At 44.8% G+C, this 18,871-nt stretch overlaps 1 protein-coding gene across 1 annotated transcript in view; it reads right to left on the reverse strand.

Moving 5' to 3' along the window:
- Window positions 1-468: 468 nt before the first annotated feature.
- CHMP4C (charged multivesicular body protein 4C) overlaps window positions 469-18,871 on the reverse strand; it is a 33,780-nt gene continuing 15,377 nt past the window's right edge. The window contains exons 2-5 of the mRNA XM_004697490.2: window positions 9,348-9,525; window positions 4,310-4,424; window positions 1,627-1,780; window positions 469-1,440 (exon numbers count right to left, since the gene is read on the reverse strand). Of these exons, the coding sequence (XP_004697547.1) occupies window positions 1,376-1,440; window positions 1,627-1,780; window positions 4,310-4,424; window positions 9,348-9,525 (512 nt within the window). The 3' untranslated portion in view covers window positions 469-1,375. The remainder of the gene's footprint in view (window positions 1,441-1,626; window positions 1,781-4,309; window positions 4,425-9,347; window positions 9,526-18,871) is intronic.

Raw genomic sequence — 18,871 nt, forward strand, 5'->3', positions numbered from 1 at the left:
CAGCATCTGCAAAGGGCCTGTGGCAGATCGGTGCCCTTAGAGATCAAGTCCAATCTGAGATTTCTCCTTGAGTAAGCCCAAGCTCAGCACGTTTGGGACTTGTTTAACCCTCTTGTGTTAGAGTGGCAGGGCAGGAACTGGAATTCAGGTTCAGGAGCCTGGCTGCTGATCGCCAAGTCATCGGTTTGAGGCTGTCTGCTGTCAAGACTAACAGCCTTGGAAGCCAAAGGGGCCAGTTCTACTCTGCCCTAGATGGTGCAATGAGTCAGAATCCGCTCCCTGGCCCTGGGCTTGGTCTTAGCAGTGGGGACCTTCAGGTGAAGTGCTCGTTCCGTGACATGATGCTGCTAAGCAAACGTAGAAAATACTAGAACATTGTATACAATGATACTTGTCATTACGGGCGGGTACTCAATTTCATGCAAGATGCAGAGACTTGTATAATTTTTAAGTAACCATGGTCAGAGCTTCATTCAACATACACTTTTAATTGCCTATGTGTTTATATAATTACAAGGAATATTCTGTGACGTGTAAATAAATGTACAAGCGGTCGCAAAGCAGAAAAGAAGGCACACACACATTCAGGGCGCTGGAGCCGTCACAGCACGGCAATGGCCTGGGCGTGCGAGCGCGGTTCCGGAGCGGCTGATCACACCCAGGAGAGGCTCTCTTGGCAGTGGAAGCTGTTAGTGCTCTCAGACATTTGGGGAATGCTTTCATGGCCCCATTTCAGGCTTAATTGGCATAATAAATGTCAATTAGACTCCTTTAAGATTGTAAACTGCGAAAACTTAAGTGAAACTAGTTATGTATAGGTTCACACAAGGCTATTCTACACGAAGGCTCTCCTAAAAGAAACCGGGTGTTTGCATTGACTGTGGGCTACATCTCTCCTGAAATGGGTAAGCACTGCAAATCGGCATCCACTTCAAAAAGGAGGCCCACAATCCTGAAGGTCTCACTCTTGAGTGACTTATAAACTGTTTGAAGACATCTGTGTCTTTCAATAAATAGCCGGGGAGGAGGGGGGGGCTTCAAAAAGATCGTGGCAATTTTCTATTCCCTTTAAATTCCAATTTTTCTGAGTCTTTTGAAGCCCCCTCGTCGTAGTGAGTGCCAAGATATACATTTGTATACACAGGGTATGTGTGATTACCGAGACTGGAACTACAGCCATGAACAAGGTAGACAGGGCTGTGGCCTCAGCATGGATGGAGCTTTCCTTCTCCCGCCACCTCTGAATCGATGTCTACACCCGACTCGATCCAGTGTGAATATCCCACAGCATCTTTGTTAACTTCTAAACCTGGCCATTCGGTTATGCGTCCTATATAGAACTCATTAATGTAGATGTGAGGGAAAAAAACTGTGTTTAAGTAGCCCAAGCTGCCAAGTGTTTGATATCATCATCGTCCTCTTCCGTCCTCCTGGAAGATGCTGGGAATATAAAATGGATACATATTAGTCACTGGTAACAGGCATCTTTGCAATTTCGAAAACAAGAATTAATTACGGATCAAAATGTGGGTATCCATGGAATTAAAACGTGAGCACTGCAAGGGGAGCGCTGGCTGTTGTGTTCGGTAACTAGCTGAGCCCAGGTAATCGGGTTGGGTGACAGACCTGCCCGGGATCGATGTGCAGTGGAGGACAGGCCTGGCAGTCTGGGCGGCTGCGCTGGGAGGGAGGTAGAGGGCACATTTGGAAGTTGAATATTTGTCATCTTCTTATTTAATTCCTCCTGCTCCAGTTCTTCAAGTTCTGCCAGCAACTCATCCTGAATACAGGCACAAGAGAGCATCGGGGAGTTAACGTTGCAAGAGCGGGTTTCCTCAAACACAATAACAAGAACATCTGCTCCCCAATTGATATGTGAGAACCCAGTGAAATGGAATGTTTATATTAAAACTAAGTCTTTTTGCAACATTGAGCAATGATTAAAAAACGAATATTTGGGGCTGTGCAAATTTGTTGTAGCTAATCTTATAATACTTCAGTAAACAGTCATGCAAGTAATTTCCGTAGGCTGAAAATGTAACCTCCACTGTTTTTTTTTCAATGTATCTTTCCTCTTGCTGAAAATTAAGAATTGTGAAAGAGGCTGAATGTCTTTGAGGGAAATAAATATTCTTATTTAGGCTAATGCTACTAAAAATGGAACACATACATAAATAGCACAATGCACAGAAAATAAAGATCTTCTGGTACTTTTCTATCACCAAACTAATATAAATTGTGCTGTGGGTGTGCACTGAGAAAATTTCAACTCAAGGTGGGTATGCCACAAATCCTTCTTTTAGCTATTATCCCAGAGAGTATAGATTAATCCTAAATTATCGTCTGTCCTAAATCTTCAGGAGATTGGATGAGTTTGAGGTCTTAAGGGTCTAATTCACCTTTGGAGAATTTGACAGGACCTGAGGCAGTTCAGATCTTACTGGGCCCGTGACTCCTCCCCTGCCACTCAGAGAGAAGATGGGAGTTGAAACTAAATCTGTCATCACTGACATTGTCAAGTAGTCAGGATTACAAATAGTCTTCCCTCTCTAATATTCCACCAAGTAGATTCTTCATTTATCTATTCATTTATCATTCAACAAACTATTACTGAGCGCTGACTCTTTCCGAGGCATTGTCCTCGGTGCAGGAAATACAAGTGGAACAGATGGCCCCTGAATTCAAGGCTCTCATGCTTGAATGTGGGACAGAGACATATAAAGGAATACATATCTCGTATTAAACTTGAGGGCAGCAATCCCATGGGGCAAGGGAATAGGACTTATACCAACCACAACCTTTTATCAAGTCAACTGCTATCAGATATGAAACAAGCTAAGATTGCCCAGCTTCTGAAACTTGTCATGTGCAAACGACAAGATGGTGTGTGAGGGTTGGACCATGATGGTCAGTGCAGATGTTTGCATCCTGCTGCTCCAGTGGGTCCAGTGACAACATAAACACTGCTCTGTAAGCCCACATGACAAATAACTGCAAATATAGTGGGAAAAATCACAGAAGAACAGGGCATTTTCTTATTTAGAAGCTCTACTTAAAAGTGCCAATCGCACTTGGCAGTTATTAACAGATTGGAAAGATAAAGCTTTTCTTCAGAAACCATGAAGGCAACAATCTTCTAGTATCAACGCACACCCCATCATAAACAAAAGAATTCTGGAACTTCAGGAATTTTGGGAATAATCCAGAGATTCAGTAATTTTCATTTAATAGATTAAAAATCAGGGGTCAAAAAGGTAAAGGGACTTGTAAATGCTTCAGAATAAATGGTGGGAACAATAACAACAAAGAGCAAAGCCAGGTGTTTTCATGCTCAGCCCAAAGCTCTCTGTAGGACGCAGCACCACATGCACTAGATGCTTCGGGACCTTTCTGGAAAGAGGCAGACAGCAGTATTGGAGACTGTGAGTCGCTTACAGGCTCAGTTACAGAACCTTCTTTGTTGTTGTCCCTATGGTTTTCAACAACTCTTTACAAATGTAAAAGCCATCAACTCACAGGCCAATCACGGCTGTGGGAAAGAGTTGGCCCACAAACTGTGTTTTGCCAACCACTGGGGTGCACCATTGATGTAAACTGGTGGCACCCACTTCTTATTGTCTAACACTCTATAAAACCCTATTTTCTTTGCTAGCTGTGCCATTTTTAATGCTACAAAGAAGTCAGATTCTTTGCCCTGCTAATCTGATCATTAGAAATGTTTCAAAATGTGGACTAGTCATACTTGTGGATGTGTGTGCTTTGAGCAGAGTAATTGAAATTCACAATACAAACATCACCATTATAATTATAGTCTATATTATTGGGCTGATTAATCTAAGTGGAATGTGTGTGTGAATAATGCCACCCCACATTTATTTTGTCTCATAGCCTGAGTAATAAACAGAAGCAGCCTACACTCTAATTTAACAGCTATAGAGCATGAGGTGCCTCTTCCTTGCAAAATGACACAATCTGCTTTGTTTTGCCCAGATGTATAAGCACTTGATTCCTCGTAATGGGGCTATTTAGGCTCCAACCATTAAAAGTCACTAACTTTACATAATCACATGCTGCTTTTCCCCTTAATCGCTGAAAACTTAATTAGGAGGCTGTTTGTAAAACTGTATTAATCTTGCCTTTAAACCAGGACTACCAACACTTTGTTTCCTTCTTAAGAGGAGTCCATTTCTAACAAATGCCTGTACTAGTCCGTTCTTTCCGTACGTAGAGAGCCTGCCCGCTGCACGTGGTAGGAAGCCCTCCTGCACAGTAGCCATAGATACGGCTTTCTTTCTATGGCATCACCCACCTCATCAAAGCCGTCACCAAATCCAACCCGTTGAGAAAAGGCTTCTGAGATTTCCTGGGCGATGTCCTGTTGTTCTGTGATGTCTTGCATCAAATCGTCTATTTTGTTCAGGTCCCTGGGAGATAATATTGTATGGAAACCTTAAAAAGTTTTGACTTAAAAAATTCAGAATTTAGCTGTGTAGCCCCATATGAAAATGAGTCAACTCACTATAAATCCTTAATTACATAAGTCGGAAAACAAAAATTCCTGATGCTGAGCCGCGTTTTTTACAAGAAATAATCCTATAGATCCAAATACATTTAAGGATTGCATAGGTAGACACTGAATTCGGGAGTCATTCTATTATTTTATAATTATAATCTTTGCAGGCCTGTTTTAGAATTCTGCCAAATAGGGCACATGCCCATTTTCAATGTACACTGCCATGCATCAACTTTCCAGGAAATGGTGTCATGGGCCACCGAGGACCACCATGACCAAAATCCATTCTCCTAAGATCCAGCAATGCAGCTAAGGAATCCAAGCAGCCAACGGCCCCAAAGGTAGAACCTCATTGAAGAGCATCTGAGCCCTGTTGGCTCCAACCACCAGCCTAGGCTAATTTGCCTAAACGCCAATATCTGAACTGCTTCCACAGTGTTCTATCGGTCTCTGCATCATCCCTCCAGTTCTGAACCTACTCAAAATCTGACTGCATACGAGAGAAGTCACAATTGTCCTCATTATCAACTAACCGAATCTCTAATTTGTTGATTCCCAGAGCGATTAATCTTTTGTGAGTCTCCCAGATCCTATCCCAGGGAAAAGCCAGATGTTCGGACATGTATTCACCTGGTGATCCGAAAGAACACTTGCACACTCAGAGCACCACGGCACATCCCAACCCTTACAGCTGCCTACCATGAAGACATCAGATGAATGTGTTGTTGTTGTCGTTGTTGTTAGGTGCCATGGAGTGGGTTCTGACCCATTGTAGCCCTGTGCACAGCAGGGGTCACCGTCCCTTCTCACAATTGTTCCTAAGGCTGAGCCCACTGTAGCAGCCGCTGTGTCAAGCCTTCTCTTTGGGGGCCTCCCTCTTTCTCAATGCTCCTTCACCAAGCACGATGGCCTTCCCCAGGGCCTGGGCTCTCCTGACAACACGTCCGAAGTATGTGAGACAAATGCTCCTTGCCACGAAGGAGCATTCTGGCTGTATTTCTTCCAAGACAGATCGGTTTCTCCTTTTATCAGTCTGATACTTTCAATATTCTTCTCCAGCACCACAATTCAAATGTATGTATTTTTCTTCAGCCATCTTTATTCAACACCCACCTTTCACATGCACGTGAGGCAACTGAAAATACCCTGGCTTGGGTCAGACACACCTTAGTCTTCAAAGTAACATCCTTGGTTTTCAATACTCTAAAGAGGTCTTGCTCAACGGATTACCTGATACAATGCATCTTTTGATCTCTTGACTGCAGCTTCCATGAGCATTGATTGTGGATCCAAATAAGACAAAATCCTTGGGCCTTTAATGCTTGAAGATATACAAGCAGCCATTTAGCTGAGAAGCAACAGAGCCCACAAGGAAGAAGCACACCAGCCTATGTGATCATGAGGTGTCGATGGTATCAGGTATCAGGCATCAAAGACCCAGAACAAAAAAATCATATCAATGTGAATGAGAGGGAGTGCAGAGTGGAGACCCAAAGCCCATCTGTAGACAATTGGACATCCCCTTACAGAAGGGTCACAAGAAAGAGACGAGCCAGTCAGGGTGCGGTACAGCACCGACAAAACATACAACTTTCCTCTATTTCTTTAATGCTTCCTCCCCACCCCCACCCACTATTATGACCCCAATTCTACCTTACAAATCTGGCTAGACCAGAGCATGTACATTGGTACAGATAAGATCTCGAAACACAGGGAATCCATGACACATGAACCCCTCAGGACAAATAATGAAAGTAGCAAATCCAGGAGCGTGAGGGAAGGTGAGTGGAGAAAGGGGAAACCAATCACAATAATCTACCTAAGTATAACCCCCTCCCAGGGGGACAGACAACAGAAAAGTGGTTGAAGGGAGACAGCAGTCAGTGTAAGACATGAAAAAAAAGTTATAAATTATTAAGAGTTCATGAGGGAGGTAGGGGTGTGTGTAAAACAAGCTGATACCTGGGGCTCAAGTAGAAAGAAAATGCTTTGAAAATGATGATGGCAACATATGTACAAAGGTGCTTGACATGATGGATGGATGGATGGATGGATGGATGGATGGATGGATGGATGGATGGATGGATATGAGAGCTGTAAAGCCCCCAAGAAAATGATTTAAAAAAAAAAAGACAAAATCCTTGACAACTTCAGTCCTTTCTCAATTCATCATGATGCTATTGGTTCAGCTGTGAGGATTTGGGTCTTTCTTACACTGAGTTGTAATCCGTACCGAAGGCTACAAATCTTGATCTTCATCAGCAAGTGCTTCAAGTCCTCCTCACTTGCGGCAAGCCAAGTTGTGTCATTTGCATATTGAGGGTTATTAGTAAAACTTTTCTCCAATCCTGATGTTTCATTCTTCTTTATAAAATAAAATGAATAATTTATTTTTTTTAAAAAAGAGGTCTGAGGATGGTGTGACTAATGTCTGAAACTGGGAGTAAATTTTCCAAAAGGAAACAATGGTATGAGACTGTTTTACTGCTTTACGTACTTTCCTATTTTAAATATTTAACATTTCAGTATGCAGCTTAAGGTAATATTAGAGGATTCTGACTTGGATAATGAATCTAATGATCTTCCTGAAGATGTCAACATGGCGGCTGGCTGTTAACGATTTACTGAGGCAAGAAACAGCTAACAAGAGCTGTCTTCATTGTTTCCTGCCTGACCTTTCCCCACCTTCCCCATGCTATGGAGTCTCTGCTATAGCCCTCAGATACGCAGCGCTCTTGTGTGTCCCTAGTGCAGAGTCTACTGCCATGTCCATGTCCAGTCTCCAGAACAGATCAGGTCCCAGGCATGTACTTCCAATGTGCATGTCAATCAAATTGCCACCAGGCCCCTACACTATGAATCTTGATTATTGAGCGTGTGCTTTGTACCAGGCACTGTGATCAGTGTGTTAAATCAAATATCTCATTGATTCTCACAACATCCATGTGAGATAAGTACTGGTATTATTTCCAATTAACAGATAAGGAAACTATCACAAAGAGCAAAGCAGCTTGCCCAGAAGATAGTCAGCAGTAAATCTGGGATTATAACCCAGAGAATCTGACTCCCAAACCCATGACAACCTGTGGTAGTTAGATAATCTGGTGTCAATTTGGGACTTCAGGGGATTAAGAGTGAAGGGGTGGAGTCTAGTCTGTCAAGTGGGCCATAGCCAATGAGGCCTCTGCGTGGGCATGGCCTTCTCCTGAGAATTCTGGGAAATCCAGTATTTCCGCCTCGCAGGCGAGAGACACCTCTTTCTCTTGGTTCACTTCCTGGGAGACATTGCAGCTGACAAGACAATGGAACTACTCTAGTGCCCTGAGCTTGAGAAGCCACATGGACCTGCCCTGATGCAGCCCTGAAAGCTGGAGAAGCCACATGGAGACCCCTGCCAGCGCTGAGATGCTTACAATGCCACTGGATTCAAAGACTTTCTACTCACTGGCCTGTGATCATCCTGCACTGGGCGTCATTGCATGTGTTTTGTGAGTCTGAAGAGGACTTTATAGATTGGTATCAGACATATGGGCTAACATCGGACTTATGGACTTGGACTGGACTGGGTTGGGATGCTTTCTTAATGTACAATCACCCTTTCTATAAAACCCTCTCTTATACACATATGAGTTTCTATGGATTTGTTTCTCTAGTTTACCCAGACTGACACACAACCTTTATCCTCTGTCGTTGTTGCTGTTGTTGTTGTTGGGCACCATGGAGTTAGTTCCGGCTCATAGCAACGCTGTGCACAGCAGAACAAAACACTGCGCCATCCGCACAATCGTTATGTTGGAGCCCATTGTTGAAGCCATGTGTCCGTCCACCTTGTTGAGGATCGACCTGTTTGGGGCTGCCCCTCCCATTTACCAAGCCTGATGTCCTTCTCCAGGGTCTGTCTTCTCCTGAGAACACGACAAAGCACTTGAGATGAAGTCTCGTCATCCTTGCCTCGAATGAGCATTCTGGCAACACTTTTTCCGAGACCGGTTTATTTGTTCTTTTGCCAGTCTGAGTGAAGTACTTTCACCTTTCTTCGACAGCACCAGATCAAACATTGCTTAGTATCAAAGTCACCTGGGAAACTAGGTTAAAAACAAAAGGCCCCAGGCTCTGTCCTCCTTTGAGGAGCCTGAGCCACTGGGTTCTGTATTAGCTGTCTAGACGATTCTGATTCCCACCACTAGCTCTCCAGTCTACGGCAGATGGAGCCCCGGAGGCGCTCTCAGGCAAGTGTCGACCACCAGGTTGGCAGTTCAAATTCCTTAGCTGCTCGGAGGTAGAACAGGAGGTTGTCTGCTCCTGGTCAGATTTACAGCCTCAGAAAGCCCCGGTCGGGTCCCGCTGCTCAGCATGGACTCAGTGGCAGTAGGTATGGTTGCAGGGGAAAGATGCAACCATGGGCTTCCAGAAGGATTTATAGATAGCCATGGAAACTCGCCTGTGACCTATAAGGTCACTGCGAGTCGAAACGAGACTTTACGACAACGGGCGAGGCAGTCTGTAGTTCTAAAACCCTCATAAATGTTCCCATTTAAGTGTCTTTAAAATTATACAATGAAAATACAAGTGGGCTGTCCCACGATGGTGAAGCTGTTGGTAAATATTAAGGGTAAGAGGTCTTTCCACTGCTCACTGAAACCACCATGGTAGTTTTGGTTTGGGTTTTACTTTTTGGTTCTTTTGGCCGCCACAAGTTGTAATATTTCCTGGAAAAAGCATTCCACGCCAACATCCCAAAGACATACGCTCTCACTGCAAAAGCACAGCTGCAAAGGCTTCCTCAGCATCAAGGAAGGAGCTCTGGCTCGGACAGGGGACCCCAGTCACTCACATGTTCTCATGCACCGCTTTCATGGCTTTTGCCGCAAAGCCCATGTTCCTCAGCACCTCGGTGTTGGTGTGTGAGTTTTCCAGGGCTTCTCTCTGGAACTCAATGGTGGACAGGGTGCCATCAATCTGAGTTAGCTGCTTCTCAAACCTCTTCTTTCTCTTTAGCGCCTGCAATGCAGCTAAAGAAGGAAGAAGCCGCGTTTGTAAGGAGGACACCGCAGTCACTTACTCAAGTAGCATTGCCTCAGCACCAACGCTGCGCCCAGCACTGTGGATACTTACACACGCACACACCATTGCACCTGAGAAGCTGGGGCGAACCACGCCAATGCCTCTTCCCCTCCCAAGTGCAGGGCGGTGCAAGAGGCAAGAGAGTCAATGTTCCTATCCCATATAAGATGCCATAGAAATAGTTCCAACCGTGCTGGATATTAGAAAGAAGACAGATAAAAAATATGTGTAAAAGTCATACGGCAGGAATGGTACATTTTAAAGGAAGGACAGACTTTACTGATTGTGCCCGCTAACAGTTTTCTTGCTTCAAAGACAAGTTAATGGAGAGCGGGAGAAGTTAAGGGACTTCCTTGAAGACAGACAGCTCGTGGCAGCGAGAACCAGAAGCTAGGATGTAAAGCTGCATGCTTTGTTTATGAGAGGGTCCGTAAGGTCACACACAATCATAAGTGCCTGGGACACCAGCAGTACTCGTCTCAAAGTGACCCATAGGACGAGCAGTGCTCCCCAGAGTTTCCAAGGGTATAAACCTTTACTGGAACCCAACTGCCCGTCTTTATCCTGGGACGAGTGCTAGCACTGCAGAGGCAAAGTCGCTCGAACAAGGGACGGTTGGCAGTGGAGCGAGCACCGGGCTCCATCGAGTGGGAGGAGAGCGTGCTCAGTCTGAAGGCCCGGGAATCCCAAGCACGAGAAGGTAACTCTTCAAAAGCTTTGGCATGCGTGCAAGGGCGGGACGCTAGTACGTCAGCTTTACTGGTTGCTTGGCTTCCTTCCTCCCAGGAGTCTCGAATAAAATGCTCCAGCCTTGCTCCCATGTCAAACGAGAGCAACTCTTTCTCTTGGCAAAAGACAAGAACTTAACTCTGGAAGCAGTGCCAACTACCAACCTTTAGGTTACTTGTCAAGTGCAAGTCATTTGTGCCACTAACAGACAGACCTTCACGCCTCTACCGGTTTTACAAGTGTGCTTCCCCGCCAGGCCACAGCTCGGTGTAAGACATGAGGGGGGGTCTGTGGATTCCAAGCTCACTGCCATCGAGTCGATGCTGACTCATAATGACCCCACAGGGCAGGGTAAAACAGCCCCTGTGAGTTTCGGAGGGTGTAACTCTTTACAAGAGTAGGAAGCCTCATCTTTCTCCCTCGGAGCTGCTTGTGGTTTTGAACTGCTAACTTTGCAGTTAGCAGCCCAACGTGTAACCTCTAGACCACCCAGCCCTCCTTCCTGTCAACAGGGTAAAAAGCAAATTCTTCTCAGTTTTCCATTAAAATATATGCCATGTTTTCTAGGAAAAACAAATATCAGTTTACCTCCTGAAAAAATTCAAAATGTAGGGGAAAAAAATTCAAGAAATAAAGGCTTAAGCATCAAAGGACCTACAGTTTCATCCTGGATCTACCATTAAATAGTTCTATGACCTTAACTTGTCTAGCTGCTGTTCCTCCCTTGCATAATAAGAGCCATAATGGCAACAACAACAGCAGACAGAAGATGACAAAGGGATGTTCAGCTGTGAGGCCAGTTTGCCTACCTGCAAACTTGGGTTTTATCTAGCCGTGCCGATAGAACCTTAAATAAGTTGCATACTAGAAAATGGGGATCATATCTCATTGGGCTGTTGAAGGTAGAATGAGATAACATATGTAAAGTTATCTAGAAGCAAAGTGGGTTATGAGTTGCGTTGTTAATCACGAGGTCAGCTGTTCTTAACCACCATCTTCTCTGAAGGAGAAAGATGAGGCTTTCTACTCCTGTAAAGAGTGACAGTCTCAGACGCCCGCAGGCGCAGTTCTACTCTGAATGCGCATCGACTCTACCTTGGTGAGAGAGAGAGTGCTGTGAGGTGCCATGAAGTCGCTCTCGACCCATACTGCCCCGATGCCCACAAGAACGAAACACTGCCCGGTCCTGCACCATCCTCACAACGGTTCCTGTGCTTGAGCCCATTGTTGCAGCCACTGGGTCAGTCCATCTCCTGAGCGGCCTGCCTCTTTTTCTGCTGCCCCTCGGCCTTAGCAAGCATGACGCCCCTCTCCAGGAGCTGGTCTCTCCTGACAATACATCCAAAGTACATAAGCTGCAGTCTCGCCATCCTTGCCTCTACAGAGCACTCTGGCCACACTTCTTCCAACACAGATGTGTCTGTCCTTTCAGCAGAGAGTAGGAGATGCTAACATGTGATTTCTGTTCTTCAACCTAGTTGTGAGGAATGTGAAAATTCACCAAGCGCTGGAATCCCAATGGATGCGACAATTCCAATACTGTAACCTACAGATTGACCCACACCAGAGTCCCACCGTCAGAAGGAGCCCAGAAGGTAAGGAGAGTCTGAGAAAAAGGCCGATGGGAGCAAATAGACCACCTTTGTTTTCCCACGTGGGACCGGGCACAGAAGCAGAGGAATGTTCTCTAACGTGACAGCCCAAAACAAAACCAGTGCAGGAATGATGATCAGTGGCGATGACCTCGGTGGCAGTGGGGACTCTAGAGGCCCAGGGAGGACCAGCCTGATGGAAGGAAGCGGTGTGCCTTGATTCCACTGGCGGGCTGCCATGCAGACCAATAGGCCCAGAGCCAGCAGCCATCCAGATGTGCCAACGAAACAGGAATGTACATCTGCATGCAAGAACCCCCATTTTCTTGATTTATCATTGTTTAAGACCCCCCATTTTGAATACTGATATGAACCCTGGTGACGTAGAGGGTTACACATGGAACTGCTAGGTCAGCAGCTCACACCCACCAGACACTCGAGGGAGGAAGATGAGGCCGTCTGCTCCCATCAATAGCTACAGCCTCTGAAACCCTAGGGAGCAATTCTACGGAGTCACTGTGAGTCGGAATCAACCTGACAGCAGCAGGCTTGGTTTGCGTTTTACATGTTTTTTTATTGAACTATACCAAGGGTATGGTTTGGCCAGGCTGCAGTTAGCCTCGGGACAACTGACATTTGCACCACCAGCCTGGACTGGCCCTTTCGGCTTCTCCCAATATAGAAAAAAAGTACGCCCATCCCAAATAGCCAACAACTGTACATAACACCCTGCTGTAGAGCGACTTCCCCCGTGAAATGATGAAATCCCTGACCGCTCAAGAGCTGGACAGGCCTCCCTTGGTTTTCTGTAGGTCGCTAAGGGTCACAATCTGTAGCAATACATTTTGGGGTTTCACATGATTCTCTAATCAATTAATTGGGAACAAAACAGCCAGATCTTTTCAACGACCTGCAACAAAATGTTGCAAATCAAGCATTACTCCCGATTTAGCAAAGAAGGACACTTTTAGTGCCAGGTAATTTAACCTGCAGGGAAGGTGCGATGCAATCTCCCCAACTCCTGGCTTGTATGTGCTTTGCAGCAGCTGGTGAGAGCTGGGCAACATTCCTTTTGCAACAAAGGAATATAGTGTATTCCTGTGTGGTGTGGAAGCCGCCTGGGGCTTGCTCTCCTCATAGAACAGTGCTGTTCCTTCAGCAAGGAGCCACAGAACAATGTCCTTTATGTACGGAGGCTGATCAAGAAGAGTTTATACTGCAGTCCGTTGAGGATTGGGCCTGAAATTTAAGAATGGCCCACTTGATTAAAAGTATAGCTGTCCTCTAAAACCCTCTACTGTACTACTACACTGCGCTGCCCGGCCAGGAGGGTGCTCCGTAGTCAGTGCCAAATAAGTCAAGTTAGCAGGAAAGGGTTGCAGGACCACCGTTCACATATCGCGAGAGACATATTGATTGTGAAGGTCAGTCCATTGCTCTTTTGCTCATTCAAGAAGTATCCAGGCATGCTCCATTAATTTTGAACAATCCTGCTTAGTAAAAGACGAAGGTGTATGACAACTCTTCTCTTACCTAGCAATGGATGAACTCTAGAGACAGGCTAAAAGATGAAGCTGAGGTACCCACCATTTATAAGCATGCTGACGATCCGTGGGTGTGCAGTCATGCCTTCTTTCGTTCTCAACTAGGAAGTCTCATGATCATGGTATTTCATCTTAAGGTCTCTAATGTAAGCCCTGGTCTCACTCAGAAAACCAGTCACCTCATGAGTAAGTAGCACCTTCCATTCACGGTGCTAGTTATCGGTGAACAGGCACCAGCCTAAACATTTGACAAAGGGAAATAAGAACAAAATGTCCCTGGTCAAGGTCACACATTGGTTTGACAAGCTGGAGGAAATACTAAAAAATTCTAAAATTTATTGGACCAAGAAAATTCCATGAATAATGTCCCTGGCAATCTTCACTTAAACATACATTTGTGATATATACTAATGTATAACATCCAAGGGGGTACCCCAAAAACATCAATTGCACTGGGTGGAGTGCAGCTTTCATAGCACACATTTTCCCCTCTAGGGAAGCATTGAGCAACTCACTCTGAGATAGTGCACTCAGTGGTGTCACCTGGGAAGGTTCTCCCTGATCACGGTGAATTTTTTCATAAAAGCAGTTTCACTCGAACTGCTTTTTGTGATGGCTGATTTAAAAGAACAGTGTGCAGCTGTGAAATTTTGTTTCCTGCTCAAGAAAATGCCACAGAATCTGTTTTGATATTGAACACAGCTTACAAGGACAGCACTATGATAAAAACTCAAGTGTATGAGTGGTTTTCTCATTTCAAAAAAGGTAAAATATTGATTGATAATAAACCTCGTGCTGGACATCCATCAACCTCCCAAAAGGACAAAAAGATTTACTCATAGTGCACTTGCAGTTTGTTCTACCAGGTCAGACAGTTAATCAAGCTTTCTATTTAGAGGTTCTGAAAATATTGCATTACAGTGTGCGACAAAAAGGCTTGATTTGTGGCAGATGGGGAACTAGTTTTGCCACCACGAAAATGCACCTGCTCACACAGCCACCTCAAAGCACCAGTTTTTTGGCCAAAAAAACGGGATGCCTCTCTTTCCCCAGGCACCTTACTCACCTGACCTCACTCTGTACAACTTCTTTTTGTTTCCGTGAATACAAAGAGACACGAAAGGACAGCGATTTGACAACGTAGAAGAGGCGAAGAAAAAAACAAGGGAGGCGCCATCCAAGCAGATGAGTTTGAAAAGTGTTTCCAAGAATGGAATCGCAGATTTGACCAATGGCTTAAGTGTAATGGAGAGTATTTTGAAGGTGATACGGTTGTTTTGTAAAAAAAACTTAAATACATAGTTTTGAACAAAAATTCCATTTTATATTTATTACCCTTTTATTTTGATCACTCAACATTTATTTACTAAAAACTTACTATATGCCTGGAATTACTTGGGCACAGCAGGGACAAAGAAATAAGGCAACAATCTCAGAGAAGACAAACTATGAAATGGATAATCAACCAATTATCCATCACTCAACATTTATTAAACATCTACTATATTATAGGAATTGGCGGCACTGTCTCGAGTAAGGGTTCAGCTGTTAATAACAAGGTTGGTAGCTCAAACCCACCAGCCATTCCACGGGAGGCTATCTGTTCCCATAATAATTTACAACTTCGCCAACCCTATATAGAGTCACTATTAGTCAGAATCTACTCAACGGCAGGTGATACCATGTCTGCTACAGTGGGCTCCAACATAATAACCATTGTGAGAGCGGCTCAGGACTGGGTGGTGTTTCGTGCTTTTATATACAGGGTTGCTAGGAGTCAGAGCCAACTCGATGGTGCCTAACTGACACCACAGTATTCAGGCATAGTACTCAGGGGTAAGGACCCCTGATGGTGCTGTGAGATACGTGTTGGACTGCTAACCGGAAGGTTGATGGTTCAAACTCTCCAGCTACCCTGCCGGAAAAAGATGAGGTTGTCTGCTCCAGTAAAACTTAGTCTAGGAAACCCTAAATAGGATCACTAAGAGTCAGAATCAACTCAATGGCAGTGAGATTGGGCATTTGATAGCAGAGATACTAACATGGGTAAACTACAACCTTCACCTCAAATAGTAAAGGAGGCATAGAGGAGATTAACATGAATCTATCCAGAGGATACTCAGACTCGTGTCAGGGGAAGGTCAGGATGTCTGTCCACACACAGACTCCCTCATAAGTGAACAATAAGGACCACACATGATGAAAAGCAACCCTTCCATCCTCAACCTCCTCCCCTACTGCAGATCTCATACTAAACATGAGAGATCCCGGAGCTATGCAGGAACCATAGCCTCGGAATACAGCCAAGCACACTAGCTTGCCACACCAGCTGGCTCTAGTACATAACCTCTATGCCTTCAGAGGTCTCGCCAATTCTAAATGTCACTGAATAAGGGTTAAATAGCAAGCTAAAATAAGAGCACAGCCATAAAGTATGAGGTTGTTGGAGGGCACAGCAGCTGCCAAGAAAACAGTCAACAGGAACGAGGTTGAAGGAAGTAAGTAAGAGCTGTTCCGAGGAAAGGACACTTGGAAGTGGAATTGAGCTGTAAATAAAACAGCAATGCTAGATACGGATTTTGCGTAATAAAACGGTCATTCGTTAATATTCTGAAGTATAAAAAAGGAAAAAGCCCGATGATCCGTGCTCTCTCCCATCTCCGTGGTGATAACAAAGGCACAGAGGAAAGTTATTTTCAACAGAGATGGCTCTGCTCTCCTCTGCCTGAAGAGCTCATGCTGCTCGTGGAGACGAGGCAGTCGTCACTGCCAGCCCAGGAGAGCCTCACCAGAATATGAACCAGTCGCCGCCACCCAGTCACTTCCAAGTCACGGCAGCCCCCTGTGTGTCTGCGTCCATCTGTGCCCACATGGTTTTCAGTGGCTGGGTTTTCAGAAGCAGCCCCTCAGACCTGTCTTTTGGGCACCACATGGTAGATTCGAACTACTGACCTTCTGGTTAGTAGTCAAGTACATCAGCCTTCTTCTGCACCACCCACCCAGACTCCTCCAGAGAACATCCGTAAAGGGAGGTAAACCTGAAAAGGAAAGCTATGCCCCAAAAGGGCTTCCAGCCTTGAGTTGTCAAAAAATGGAAGCTGTGTTTGCACAAAAGGATTGTCTTCAGTATCCATTTTTATCACGGATTGCTTCAGAGGCGAATCACCAAGTAAGCAGAAATAGCCTCCTATGGGAACAACATGTCAATAAAAAACCAAACTCACTGCCATGGAGTCGATGCCAACTCAGAGAAACTCTATAAGACAGGATAGCACAGCCCCCGTGTGTTTCTGAGACTGGAACTGTTTACAGGAGTAGAAAGCCCCGTCTTTCTCCCTCTGGGTGACTGGTAGTTTTGAACTTCAGACCTTGAGGTTCACAGCCCAAGACATAATCACTATACCACCAGAGCTCTTTTTATTCCTTTTTGCAAAATGAAGTATACTTGATATTTTTTGTAAATATTAATCATATTAATTGTTTGACCCCCCCTGAGTTAATTACAGTAACTGAATGATTGTGTTTTTTACTCGCCACTATTATTACTGGCAAACTGATGGATTGGTGACATTTATGTGCTACTGCCTAGAATATTACAAAAGCCAACTATTTTTTAACAAGCAGATATTAACAGAGTAATTCAGAAACGGCTGACATGTCTAATTCTACAGGTTAAACAACGTGTACACAAGGCACCCTTTTATATTGAGAAGGAAGCCAGGGCACGCACTTCTTTCGTGCTCGCCTGCCAAGGGAAAGCATGGTCGTGCAAACCACCAGTGGCCCCTCGGTCTCAGAGAGCGGTGACCTGCTCCCAGGAAGACGGCAGCCTCGGGAAGCCTGGGAAGTACTTCTACCTTCACATGGGCTCGCACACAACAACTACACATACAATTGAGTTCTGTTTCCTAATCCGAAATCATTCCTTATCCATAGGTATTCCTTATCCATAGGGTGCAGCGATAGTCGATGGTATGGTACAAACATCCCCTGCCTCGTAATGCTCCACCCCCTGAAACTGGAAAACCTAATCCATTATATTCCTCTGGTCCTTTCCGTTCTCATGGATGTGATGGCCATTCCTGTGAGATGCTGCATGGTCAACACTTACAGAGAAATTCATTAACTCCAAGCTTCAAGGCAACTGTCCGTGTTTGAAATTCTTTAAGAATCATGACCAATAACCAGGCACCCTATAGTTGGCTCTCACTCATGGCTCTCGCAGGTAGGTCAGAGTCAAACTGTGCAACATCAGATTTCCCATGGCTGATTTTTAGGAGGTAGATCACCAGGCCTTTCTTCTGAGGAGCTTCAGGGTGGATGCAAACCTCCAATTTTTTCTGTTAGCCATTGAGCATGTTAACCATTTGCACCTTCTCCCCCCCAAAACAACCCAAACTCCCTGCCATTGAGTTGAAGCCCACTCATAGCCACCCTGTACGACAGGGTAGAACTGCTTTGTGAGTTTCTGAGACTGTCAGTCTTTCCAAGAGTAGAAAGCTTCATCTCTCTGCTGTGAAGTGGCTGGTGGTTTCAAACTGCTGACCCTGTGGTTAGCAGGCGGGCACTTCACCACCACACCTTTCCAGGGCTCCTCTTGCATCTCCCAGAGACCCCTATAAGAGCAGTGTCACCTTGACATCGGTAATGGATTATACTATCCTTTTATTTTATAAAATATGTAAGTAGTAGAAGAATATCCAGCAAGTTAAGAGAGGTTACATAAAATAAATTCAAACTGCTTACAAAAAAAAAAATCTGAACCCCTAAGCATGTGCTCTTTAAAATATGTATAAATAAAAATGGTATTTTCTTTCACTGCAGTTAACACAGTAGATGTTTTCAGTTAGCCTACTATTCAGCATTCGAACTCCAAAGTTGCATTTAATTTCATGTGACACATGGGAAATACATAGAAAGTGGTGGCAATGGGAATAGCACTGCTCCCTGAGAAGGGCTTGTTGGGCAATGCTCCAGCGACAGTAGCCCAGACACACCCAGGATGGCAACTCACCACATCCGCCAGATGAAGACCCAGGGAGATTTGCTGGAAATTCCTGCTTCCGTACCCCAAGTGCTCACCAAATAACTGGTTGCAGGATGTCGCATCCCTTAGACTTATACTTACGCCAAACATAGAAGTGTAAACTTTATATCTTTTCAATTAAATCTTGACATTAACTTTTCATTTTCAAATAAAGAATTTAACTTCTAAAGAAGCATTCCTGGCCTTTAAAACAGAAGGATCTCTCTTTTCCTTTCCTGTAATTTTCAAAGATCATTCTTGCTTGCGTGCTTTTGTTTGGTTTTGATTTGCTTTGGAGGCGGCAATTATGTTGTGGGTATTTGAAGTCGCTCCCTTGGGAAAGAGTGAGTGAGTGTGTGTGTGTGTGTGTGTGTGTGCGTGCGTGCGTGTGTGTGTGTGTGTG

Source organism: Echinops telfairi, unplaced genomic scaffold (assembly GCF_000313985.2).
Source record: "Echinops telfairi isolate 266 unplaced genomic scaffold, ASM31398v2 ScPeMD7_1;HRSCAF=3_0, whole genome shotgun sequence".
NCBI classification, from domain to species: domain Eukaryota; kingdom Metazoa; phylum Chordata; class Mammalia; order Afrosoricida; family Tenrecidae; genus Echinops; species Echinops telfairi.